The sequence below is a fragment of the Contarinia nasturtii genome, unplaced genomic scaffold (genome assembly GCF_009176525.2).
Source record: "Contarinia nasturtii isolate CC-2019 unplaced genomic scaffold, AAFC_CNas_1.1 Cnas_scaffold_2108, whole genome shotgun sequence".
NCBI lineage: Eukaryota > Metazoa > Arthropoda > Insecta > Diptera > Cecidomyiidae > Contarinia > Contarinia nasturtii.
Genome location: NW_022199438.1, coordinates 1 through 12,540, shown reverse-complemented (window position 1 = coordinate 12,540; position 12,540 = coordinate 1). Strand labels below are relative to the sequence as shown.

Sequence of the window (12,540 nt, the reverse complement as noted above, 5' to 3'; positions counted from 1 at the left end):
TTGTTTAGGTTTAAGTAAAATTAATGTAAGCCATTGATAAAATAAACGAAGATTTTTGTTTGTTTTTTCTATAAATTCAGTTTGGCGCATTTATTTTTATGAATCTTAGACATTTTATTAGAATGGTTTGACATTTTTTTCTCTTGAAAAATATTCAAAGTAACAATAAGTAGCATATGTGATAACTTCAGTATATATTCATGATTGTTTAAATTGAGACACAGGCATTAAGTGTTGATATTCGTACTGACCTCTATTCTCATTTGGGTTTTTACTGGATTAGACTACATATTTTCGGATTAATAAAAAAAGATTCGACAAAATTCATTTGAGAAAAATATAAAATCTAAGAAAAAAAATTCAAATCTAATATAAAAGCCAGTGTTTCCAATCATATGATGTTTCTCGTTTCATTCTAATCAAACTGAAGTCCGTCTGTTTCATTGCCCATTTTGTTGCCAAATACACATCTTCATCGACGTAAATTGTGATCTTGTGTGCTCCAACTAATTTCTCACGCTCTTTATTCAACGCAATTAAATCGAGAATTTTATAATTTTCATCGAAATGCGATCCATGCCGAAAACTTTCTACTTTAATTTTGTTCACTTTCTCTGCGTGGCGAATGAATGGTAAAATATCATCATAACTGGAATATTCAAAATGAATGCGTTTCAGTTTTGAGAGCATATGTGGAAGTGTTTTCAGATCACCAATATAATCACTGTAGATGGAGCATAGTTCTTCCAAGTTTTTCAAAGCACCAACATGCGCGTAATTTCGAACATATAATTTCACCAATCCTTTTACCGAAGCCAATTGATCGATATCTTCTTGAATTCGAATGCTTTTAATGAAATGTAGTTTCTTATAAAATCCAGACTCATAGAGTTCATTGAGAAAACGACAAAATAGATCGAATTCAATTTTTTCATGTTCAAAGTAATCAATCGCCAATGTATCAATTTTGTGGCTGAGATTTTTAAAAAGTGTTCTGTTCATCCATAATAGGTCGGAGTGGATGGAAATTTGTTTGATTGTCGTGTTCAGCTCGATGAATGTTTTTTGGGCCGGTATATTTATCGTAGTGAAAGGTAAAAATTGAATGTGTTCCAACTTTGGATGAATGTGACGCATCGATTGAACTTTATCGTGATTGCCAATTTTGAAAGATAAATGTTTCACATTTGTACACAGATCAAGCAAATCATCAAACATCTCTTTACCATAACGAAAGCTTACTTTTTCAGCTTTACTGATGATATCTTTTATTCTATAAATGTCAATAGAAAAATCTTCACAATCATAAAAATCAAATTCGATTTCTTTAATTGATGTTGAGTGTTTCAACGGAATCAAAAAAGACTCATCTTCATTGCTTGAGAGCAGCCGGGAATTAACGTACACGTTTTCTAAGATATTGTTAAAACAATCTATCTTAACATCTTTAAGTTCAAAACCATCTTTGTCAAACCATACTTTTTCTGCTCGATAATTTAGTTGAAAAAAATGTCCCGCAATTTGTTGAATTCGTGTACATGTTTGTGCCATTGAGGCCAAATCCGCCAGCGATAGATAGTCGAACACTTCTTCGAAACAGTCGACGTTAAGTTTGAAAATATCAGCCAATTGTTGTTCATCGTTCACAGCAACAACAGCACGTTCAGCTGGATTATTCTCTTCATCATTCAATTTCATCCTCTTGGCAATTGGTCCACTTTTATTGGCATCTTGTTCCTCGCTCATCGTGTCTTGTTTGTCGGCCTGTTGGTTACAAGAAACAAAGAATGCTCTTTTAACACATAAAATATTTTTTTATGAATAAAAATAAGTGAATGAATCACATTTTTGATTTTATTACAGTATTACAATAACTACATAATTTTAAAAATAAGAAGCACTCTGTTTGTCATATATTTCACAATATGATGTATTAGCAGAGTTTTGCGCAGCGCTGCTGCCATCCAAAGCATATTAAAATATCTTGCTGAGAATGCGTCGTCCGTCGCATGCGAAGGTACGTAGCAGTTTATACATCACAGCGAACAACAATACATGCAGTTTTCTCTATTCAATCGTTTGAATGCTTTGAGTCACATAATCGTGAAGAGAACAATGGATAATGGTGTGTATAAACTGCTACGTACATTCGCATGCGACGGACGACGCATTCTCAGCAAGATATTTCAATATGCTGTGGATGGCAGCAGCGCTGAGCAATACTCTGTGTATTAGTATACGTCAAGTATATGAAATATGTTTTACCTTAAGTCTCATTGTTACCACACTGCATTCAAAATCAAAATAGTGTGATTCCAATCACTTACGAAAATAAATAGAAATAAGCACAAAAAAATGAAATTGAATGCTTACCTTCAATTAAATGTAGAAAATTTAAACCGGTGAATACAATGTTATTCTGTCGAGTTTTTTTCTTCAAATGTCAACTGAGTTACTTTTTTGATAAACAATTTGACACGTCAGTGTTTTCCAATGAACTGACAATTCTTAAGTCCAAGTTCAAATATTAAGTAAAATGTGTATTTAATAATACATATGATCGTTTAAATTGAGACAAAAGCATTAAAAATATTTTGTATGTTGATATTCGAATAGATAAAGAAGATACGCACAAAGAGTAACGAATCAGTCGAAAAATCGTATGGTCACGAGATTTAAAAGATGTAAAAACGTATGAGCGCACGTTCCAGTCGGTTTTGCGTATAGCGTCGGCTGATATTTACTTACTGTGTTCTTATGAATAAAAGCGAAAGGACCATAATACTGATAAATTGTGTGATAGTGTGATGTTTGTCATGTATTTCACAATTTGGTGTATTAGTCATCGCCTCATTACGGCAATATTATGAAAAAATCTTTTAACTTAAACCTCATTGCTACCGATTATAGTACATATACACATATATAAAATGTGCATTTAATAAAAACGTTGATTGTTTAAATTGAAACAAATGTGTCCGTAAGAATAAATATGGCAACACAAAAACGGAATCTGAAGAACGTTACATAATTTTTTTTTACATAGTACAACTCCATACAAAAAAGAATATGTAACGTTCTTCAGATTCCGTTTTGTATTGCCATATTTATTCTTACGGACACAAATATATAAGAAGTACATGATACGTTGATATTCGTACCGATCTCTATTGTCATTCGTTTATTTATTTCAAAGAAAATCATAAGAAAAAGATTCAGTAAGAGTCATTTGACAGAAAAGTTTTTCATAAATCAATCCAACTCAAATACATGCGACCAATCGTACGATGTGATTCGTTTCATTTCGATTAATTTGAAGTCCGACTGTTTCATTGCCCATTTGGTTGCCAAATACACATCTTCCTTGACGTAGATCGTGATCTTGCGCGCTCCAACTAATTTCTCACGCTCTTTATTAAACGCAATTAAATCGAGAATTTTATGGTCTTCATCGAAATGTGATCCACTCAAGAGTGATGACACTTTGATTTTCTTCATATTCTCTGCGTGGCAAATAAATGGCAAAATATCGTCACAGCTGGCTTTGTAAAAATCGATGCGTTGCAGTTTGGAGAGGATATGTGGGAGTGATTTCAGATCAGTGATAAAACGACTCTCATTGACATACAATTCTTCCAAACTTGTCATGGCACCAACAGCAACATGATCATTCATTTTGGCACAAATTTTCACTAATCTTTTGACTGAAGCCATGTGATCGAGATGTTTTTGTTGAATGCCATATCCAAAATAAAAATGCAGTTTCTTATAAAATCCAATTTCATGGAGCTCATTGAGTAAATTACAAAACCGATTGAAATCAACTTTCCAATTATCGTGAATCGCCAATGTATCAAATTTGATATTTGAATTTCTGTACAATGCTCTGTTTGTCCAAAATAGTCCTTTGTCTACAGAAAATTGGCCAATTTGTGTATTTAGCTCAAGAAATGCTTTTAGCTCTGGTACTTTTGATCTAATGAGCGTTATCAACTCAATGTGTTCCAATGCCGGGTAGATTCGATGCATCCATCTGTATCCAAAATCTGAATTAATCAATCCTTTTAGAGTTAAATGTTTTACATTTGGACAAACAGCAATTAAAGTATCAAACTTATTTTGATATAAATAAAGACCGTCTATCGTGATGCTTTCAGCTTTACTCAGCACTGCCTTCATCTCATCCATATGACTAAATGCCAAATCAATATCACCGAATTCGATTTTTTTAATGGATGTTGAATGTTTCAATGGCGTTACAAAATCTATTGTCTGATTGTATGGATAAATTTTGGTATCGAGGTCATCAGAGTCATCAGAGTCATCAGAGTCATCAGAGTCATCAGACACACTGGCATCTTCATCGCTTGTGAAAACGTCACCATCAATCTCAACATTTTGTAAGAAATGGTTGAAACAATCTAATTGGACTTCGTTGAGGCAAAAATGTTCTTTCCAAAATTCAGCTTGTGCGGCTCCATAGTTTTGTTGAAAACAATGACCGGCTATTCGTTGCATTCGTTTACATGTTTGACCAATAGCTGTCAAATCCTTTAGCGATAAATAATCGAACACTTCTTCGAAACAGTCGATGGTTAGTTTGAAAATATCAGCCAATTGTTGTTCATCGTTTGCAGCAACAACAGCACGTTCAGCTGGACTATTCTCTTCTTCACTTGGTTTTCTTCTCTTCACACCTGATCCACTTTGGTCGGCGTCTTGTTCTTGGTTCATGATGTTTGGTTTGTCGATCTTGTGATTACATGAAACAAAGACATTTCATTTAATACTTACAGAATTATTTTGATTCAATAACAATGAGTGTAATACAATCTACTCTGTTTGTCATGTATTTCACAATATGATGTATTAGTATATCGCTCCATTACATCAAGTCTATGGAACAAGTTTTATTTTAAGTCTCAATGTTATGTATTAACACACAGTTACCAAGTAATGTGATTCGAATCACTGATGAAAATAAGAAGAATTAAATGCGAAATGCTTACCATCAATTTAGTTTAGTGAGAATATTAAGCTGCGAATGCAATCTTCTATTGATTATTTTCCAAAGAAATATTTTGACACATCGTTCCAATGAACTGACAATTAATAAGTAGAAATTCAAATATTAAGTAAAGTGTGTACTCAACCACATGATCGTTTAAATTCATTGTTTTTCTGTGCAGTCAATTAAAGTGACGGTTTTGAAAATGTAAAAAATAAATAAGATGCAATAAATTATGGAATATTAGTCAATCTTACCATTAAAAGAGGGAATAAGCATAGCAGATCTGATAAATTATCAGTGATAACACAGTAAATATGAAACAGTTAGTGAATGTTATGTTATTCAATTCATTAGATTTATTATTTGAAAAGTAAAATATAAACTGTAATTTTTTTTAAATTGAAAATATAAAAAAAATGCATTTAATAAAAAAAAACTAATTTGAGTAGAAAAAATTTGGGAAAAATAATTCAAATTTAGAAATCCCATTTGTACGATGTACGTCGTTTCATTTCGATCAATTTGAAGTCCGTCTGTTTCATTGCCCATTTTGTAGCCAAATACACATCTTCATCGACGTAAATTGTGATCTTGTGTGCTCCAACTAATTTCTCACGCTCTTTATTCCACGCAATTAAGTCAAGAATTTTAACATGTACAATGGGATTTGGTCCATCATAAAGATCTTCAAATCTAATTTTGTTCAATTTCTTTGCATGGCGAACGAATGGTAAAACATCATCACAAACGGTAAATGCAAAATCAATGCGTTTCAGATTCGGGAGCATATTTGGAAGTGACTTCATATCAGTGATATACACAAGGAGGCGTATTTCTTCCAAGTTTCTCAAAGCGCCTAAATTGATATCATGTACACTATATTTGAAACGTAATTTCACCAATCCCTTCACCGAAGCCAATTGATCGATATATTCTTGACGACGCTCACCACAGTAAACTAAATGCATTTTCTTATAAAATCCACGTTCGTAGAGCTCATTTAACAAATGACAAAATAAATCGAATTCCACAACTCCATCAACCTCATAATCAATCGCCAATATATCAAGTTGTATGTTCGAATTTTTGAACAACTCTCTGTTTGACCAGAAGAGTATCATATCGACAGAAAATTGTTTAATTGTTGTGTTTAGCTCAAATAATGTTATTAACGCTGGTGTTTCATCCCAACAAACGTCCATCAATTCAAAATGTTCCAATGATGGGTAGATTCGATGCAGGAATTGGTCTTTATTTCTTAGTGAACGTGGATCTCCTTTTATAGATAAATATTTAACATTTGAAGAGCAAGCATTAATCAATGCGTCGAATACATTTCCAATTTCATCACGATGAATTATTGTTACGCTTTCAGCTTTACTAAGAATTTCTTTCATTTCGTTAATACGAGTATGAGCTATTTTTAAAGAAAAACATACATTCTGACGTCTTAGATTTTAGGGGGGGGGGTTATTTTAAAAATATTCCGAAAAATCTGGGGGGGTAATTTTGAAATTTGTCCAAAAATTTGGGGGGGTAATTTTAACAACGAAAAACAACATATTGAAACTTTGAAAGAAAAAATCTTTTTTTTTTAATTTGTTCATTTTGTTTTACCTATTGGTAATAAATTCAAGAATAAAGAAAGTACATAAAATAATGGTTAATATATATGAAAATGAAAAATAATAAATAAGATTAAATACTTTTACGCAAGTATAGTTTCCTTCCTTTCAAAAGTGCGTTTCACAAGAAAGAGAGTTTTGGTAAAAACTTTTTCTTGTCTTTTGTTCGTTCGAAATCTGGGCCCTATGGACCCACGTCAGAATGTATGAAGGAAAATTATCCATTTTGATTTTTTTAATTGATGTTGAATATTTCAATGAAGCTATAAAATTAATCGGATTATATGGAGAACTCTCGGCATAGGATTTTAGCTCCTTAACATAAACCACAACGTTTTTAAAAAGTTGTTAAAACAATCTATTTTTACACCTCCAAAGTGAAAACAAGTAAAACCATCCAGCATCCACATTAAATTTTGTTTGGCTCCATAGTTTCGTTGAAAACAATGACCTGCAATTTGTTGCATTTGTTTACATGTTTGTCCCATTGAGGCCAAATCCTTCAGCGATAAATTATCGAACACTTCTTCGAAACAATCGACGGTAAGTTTGAATATTTCGGCCAATTGTTGTTCATCGTTTACAGCAACAACAGTACGTTCGGCTGGATTATTCGCTTCATCATTCGATTTCATCGTCTTGGCATGTGGACCACTAGTATAGGTATATACCATTGAATGCAGCTGCAAAAATTGGTGGTTGATCATATTCATTGTTGATGTTTACATCAGCACCACTTTCAATGAGAACTTTTGTCACATTATTTACCATGGGATGCACAAATATAAAGAGGAAAATCTTTCTGCTCTGATTTTTTATTGACATCGACACCGTTTTCAATAAGAATTTTAACAATCTCCACTTTGTCTGAATTTATTCATATTTTTCCCAAAACTGTTTCGCATATCTATCGAAAATATCGATAGGAGAGTATGTTTTTCGGAATTGTAGTACGATAAACGAGGGCATGTTTTTTCATGGTAAAAATGGTTAAAGGAGAGCACGTATTTCGAGCAATTTAGTCTGTCATAAAAGGGAGTAAGTTTTTGTTCATTTTAATTTTACGAAAGGAGTGTATCTGATTTGGCTGGAGTGTATCCAAATTGGTTGGAAATAAAGGAGAGTACGTTACTAAATTATTCTGGTTGGAATAAAAGTGAGTATGTGCGAAAATAGTTAATATATTTAACATTTTTCGATCCCAATGTAACAGGCGCGCAGAATCAGCAACATTAAATCTCTTCGTATATAAATACACAATCCTATTTTACAACAGCACATAAACGGCAACGGGTGAGTGAAGCGACGGCATTTGCTATTGTGATTTGTTAGTTTATGTGTATTTTGACTCACGCAACTGTGTAGCTGCTTCTGCGAGCCTATTATATGCGATTGATATTTCATCCAAAAATATTAATTAATTTAACTATTTTCATACTTTATTTTAAATGTGAGTTGACAAATACTAACTCTTCTTTATTATGAACAAATTCAGTTAAATTACATACTCCCCTTTTGCTAAATTCATATGGCCAACAACTTACTCTCTTTTAAGCCAATCTTAATACGTCAAACTACATACTCTCTTTTATAAATTTTTATATGTGATGCGACTTACTCCCTTTTTGCTATTAACACAACCGACAAAAGACATACTCTCGTTTTGAAATATTTTCAGCTCAAAAATGACACACTCTCTTCTCGATATTTTCAATAGATATGGAATCAATATTACTATTTTCCGTGACATTCTTCTAAGCGTTTCATTACAATTCGGTTGCTTAGCAGCAGAATTGTTGTGCGTATTTCAGCAAAGAAAAACCCGCGTCATAGCAGATCAAATCTAGGCAGCCAGCTAACCTGGGACCTTTTCATTGATTAAATGGTATTATCTTGAAAAAGAAGTCGATTAAAGTCGACTTTAGTTTTATGCACAAAATCAAGCGGTTGAATAAATTTAAAAACAATTAAAAAGCAATAAATTCAAAACCCCACAGTTGCAGTCGAGACATCCACACTCAGTCTTGATGATGAAGGTTCCGTCCAGGACATGAAGTCGAAGACAGAAACATCTGTTACTGACACAGCCGAGGCGGAACCTCCAGATCAGTCGCTTGAGAATGAAGACCGCGGAAGGGGACACATGTAAATATATCCCCCAAGTGATGTCACATTCGTTACATTGTCCTCAAAGAACTCCTTTTATATAGTCTAATGGCTAATACAAATGTGAGATCAACATCTAACGCGACATCTAATGTCAGTATTTCAAATCAATTGAATACTATGGCATGGATTAGCGTAAATCAAATCAATTTGCACCATAGCAAAGCAGCGACTGCACTAATGTGCAAAACGTTATGTGACATGCAAACAAAAAAACAAGACACAATTTATTTGTGTCAAGAACCATGGACTGTGAAAAACAAGGTCAGTGGTGTTGACACGGATAAGTTGAAGCTGTTTTGTTTTAACAATTCTACCCAGCCAGTCAGATCATGTATTGTGACGACTAGAGACATACAAGTGATACTCTTGCCACAGTATAGTTCTAGAGATATCACTTCCGTGAGAATTTTAACTGGAGCAAACTCGCATATTATACTGAGCTCCTTCTATCTGGAGAACCCTACACATGGGGATGTCCCCGGAGAAGGTTTCAAGGCTCTATACGACTTCTCCAAAGCAAACAATCTCACATTACTTATGGGCGGTGATGTCAATGCCCACCATACGGTGTGGGGCAGTTCAGACACAAACCGTAGGGGAGAAGAAATTCTTGAATATATAGCAACAACAGATCTAATTATTCTAAACAAGGGCAATTCACCTACCTTTGTTACAAGGAACAGATCTGAAGTATTAGATATTACACTGGCCACACAGTCATTATCGAATTTAGTGGAGGACTGGCATGTGGTAAGAGAGGACAGATTATCCGATCACCGGGAGATCAACCTCAAACTGTTATGTGCCAAAAAACCTTCAGAGAAGTTTAGAAACCCTAAGTATACGAACTGGGCTAGACTGAGGAGACGGATCGGAAGAAATGCTCATAATCTTAGTACCTTGTGTCAGGATCTCTCTACACGTGAGAGAATTGACCATATAGCTGAGACATTTGAGCAAACTTTGAGGTCTGCATTTCATCAGTCATGTCCAGAACGGGAACTTAAGAGGAAAGCAAACAACTGGTGGAATTCAGATCTAGCTCGGCTGAGAAAGGAATCAAGACGGCTATTAAGAATATTTCTAGCCCGAAAAGATACACCCCAAGGTCCAATTTGTCATGAAATATGGCAAAGGAGCAGAAATAATTACGCCAAACAAATTGTAATTGCTAAAAGGGAATCTGAAAAAAGATTCTTTAGCAAGATTGATGGTGCTAAAAGCACATCACGAATTCACAAGCTATTAGCCAAGGACCCCTCACAAGGACCAGGCATCCTCGTCAAACAGGATGGAAGCTATACAGAGTCTAATGAAGAAGCTGCAAAACTTCTATTAGACACTCATTTCCCAGAAAATATCATGGCCGTTTCTCCTTCTCTGAGCGGATTACAAGCCCCTATACCGGAAACGGTGAACACGGAACATGATATAAATTTTACAAATAAACTCATATCACCAAGTCGTACTGAATGGTCCATATTCTCATTCGAACCATTCAAATCGCCAGGGTTAGATGAGATATACCCAAGTCTCTTACAAAAGTCATGGGATATTATTGGAGACATCATTGTATCCATATACAAGGCCTCAATACTTCTGGGTCATGTTCCATGTTCCAACCCCATGGCGATATGTAAAAGTAACATTCATACCTAAAATAGGTAAAAACGACTACACGTCACCGAAATCTTTTAGACCGATCAGTCTGTCATCATTCCTCTTAAAGGGTCTGGAAAAACTGATTGAACGATGTCTACGTGAAGAGATTGAAACTAATGGACATTTGCATGAAAGCCAACACGCTTTCCAGCAGGGTCGCTCAACAGAAACAGCACTCCACGACATAGTCTCCATGGCTGAGAAGACATTCTCTGACAAGGAATTTATGACAACAATATTTATGGACATTGAAGGAGCGTTTGATAACGTATCTTTCGAAGCAATAAATAAAGGAGTGATGAATAGCACTAAAAACAAGCTGATACAGACATGGATTAAATCCATGCTCGAAAATAGAAGCATAGTCTTGCGGATGGACGGGGGTAATATGACGGTACAGGCGTCGAGGGGAACTCCCCAAGGCGGTGTATTGTCGCCACTCCTATGGCTAATTGTCATGAATAGTCTTCTAAAAGAACTTCATGAAAATGGCTTCCGTTCGGTTGGATATGCCGACGATCTTAGTATAATTTGCAAGGGAAAATTTTTGAATACTATCTCAGACAGGATACAAGCGGCCGTAAGGCTGGTTGAAAAATGGTGTCTGTCAGTGGGACTTAAGATTAACCCTGCAAAGTCTGAAGTAATAATCTTCACAAAAAACAGGAACTTACAAGGTTTCAAAAATCCTATCATATTCGGTAAAGAAATTGAAAGGAAGGACTGCGTAAAATACCTGGGTGTAATGTTAGACCAAAAGCTTAATTGGCAAGCACACATTGAGTATAAAGTCTCAAAGTGTTTAAGAGTTTTCTGGTGCTGCAGAACAGCCATTGGTAAGACTTGGGGACTATCACCCAAATGTCTGCTCTGGCTCTTCACAGCGGTAGTTAAACCAATGCTTGCATACGGTGCTTTCATCTGGTGGAGAGGTACGCGAAACATCAATGCCAGGAAAAAGCTAAACCATTTGCAAAGAGTCGCATGTATGTGTGTAACTGGAGCAATGAGCACCACACCACAGGCCGCACTCGATGCGCTCTTAGGTCTACCTAGACTAGAAGACTTCATTGAATCTGAAGCAATGAAGACTGCTTTTAGGTTAAAACCGCAAACCAACATATTTGTTAAAGATTCTCACACAGAATCAATCAAAAATCTCTTCATAATCGATAGAGTTCTAGAAGCACCAGCTGATAGACTTCCTAAAACCTCTTATAACTTCGATAGAAGATTCGAGGTAATAGTGACTAAGGATTTGAATGAGTTTTTTCTACACAGCACGTGGGCGCACTCCTCCTACTTCACTGACGGCTCAGTCAGAGAAACGGGAAGCGGGTGTGGTATCTTCTGTTCAAGGGAGAACAACGCTCTTTCGATTCCCTTGGGACTAACTACAACAGTCAAACAAGCGGAAGTAACTGCAATGTATCAATGTGCATTAAAAATTTTGGAGGACAGAGTAGAGGGAAGCATAGCCATCTTCACTGATAGCTTGGGAGCCATAAAAGAACTTCAAAGCTTTACGGTGAGGAATGGCTCAATTATGGCCTGCTACAATGCACTCCAAAAAATAGCCGAGACTAATCCACTTAGGGTTGTCTGGATTAAGGCACACTCAAACATTAGAGGACATGATGTGGCAGATCTGAGGGCCAAGGAGGCTTCACGAAGCACAGCCATGGGGCCGGAGCCAATTCTTCCCGTGGATTACTCACGAGTAAGGGAAACCCTGGCAACATGGCTCAAGACACGAAGCATACAGAATTGGCAAAATATAACCACATGCGAACAGACAAAATTATTTGTCAGATCACTGTGTACTAGACTGACCAGACAACTTCTGAGACTACCTAAGAGTGATATTAGAATTGCCATTGGTCTCTTGACGGGGCATAGTAAGGTCAACTATCATCTAAGAAACCTACGTCTCAGAGACGATCCTGATTGCAGATTATGTGGAAGAGAAGTGGAAACCACAGCTCACCTCATTTTCAGATGTCAAGGATTGGCCAACCTGAGGATAGATTTCGATGGATTGATAGATCCACAACGACCTGAAGCCCCAATAAT

At 35.5% G+C, this 12,540-nt stretch overlaps 2 protein-coding genes across 3 annotated transcripts; both read right to left on the bottom strand.

Moving 5' to 3' along the window:
* Positions 1-58: 58 nt before the first annotated feature.
* LOC116347800 lies at positions 59-2,475 on the bottom strand. 2 transcript variants are annotated; one of them, XM_031778531.1, is made up of 2 exons: positions 2,374-2,411; positions 59-1,792 (listed from the first exon to the last, which is right to left on the bottom strand). In XM_031778531.1, exon 2 carries the CDS (start codon positions 1,744-1,746, stop codon positions 367-369), a length of 1,380 nt encoding a protein of 459 aa, XP_031634391.1. In that variant the 5' UTR covers positions 1,747-1,792; positions 2,374-2,411; the 3' UTR covers positions 59-366. The 2 variants fall into 2 exon arrangements, with proteins under 2 accessions (XP_031634391.1, XP_031634390.1); XM_031778530.1 differs by having other exon boundaries at positions 61-1,764; positions 2,374-2,475.
* Positions 2,476-3,130: 655 nt separating this feature from the next.
* Positions 3,131-5,103, bottom strand: LOC116347799. Its single transcript, XM_031778529.1, has 2 exons — positions 5,010-5,103; positions 3,131-4,752 (listed from the first exon to the last, which is right to left on the bottom strand). The coding sequence occupies exons 1-2, from the start codon at positions 5,010-5,012 to the stop codon at positions 3,253-3,255; spliced, it is 1,503 nt and encodes a 500-aa protein (XP_031634389.1). The 5' UTR covers positions 5,013-5,103; the 3' UTR covers positions 3,131-3,252.
* Positions 5,104-12,540: the final 7,437 nt, after the last annotated feature.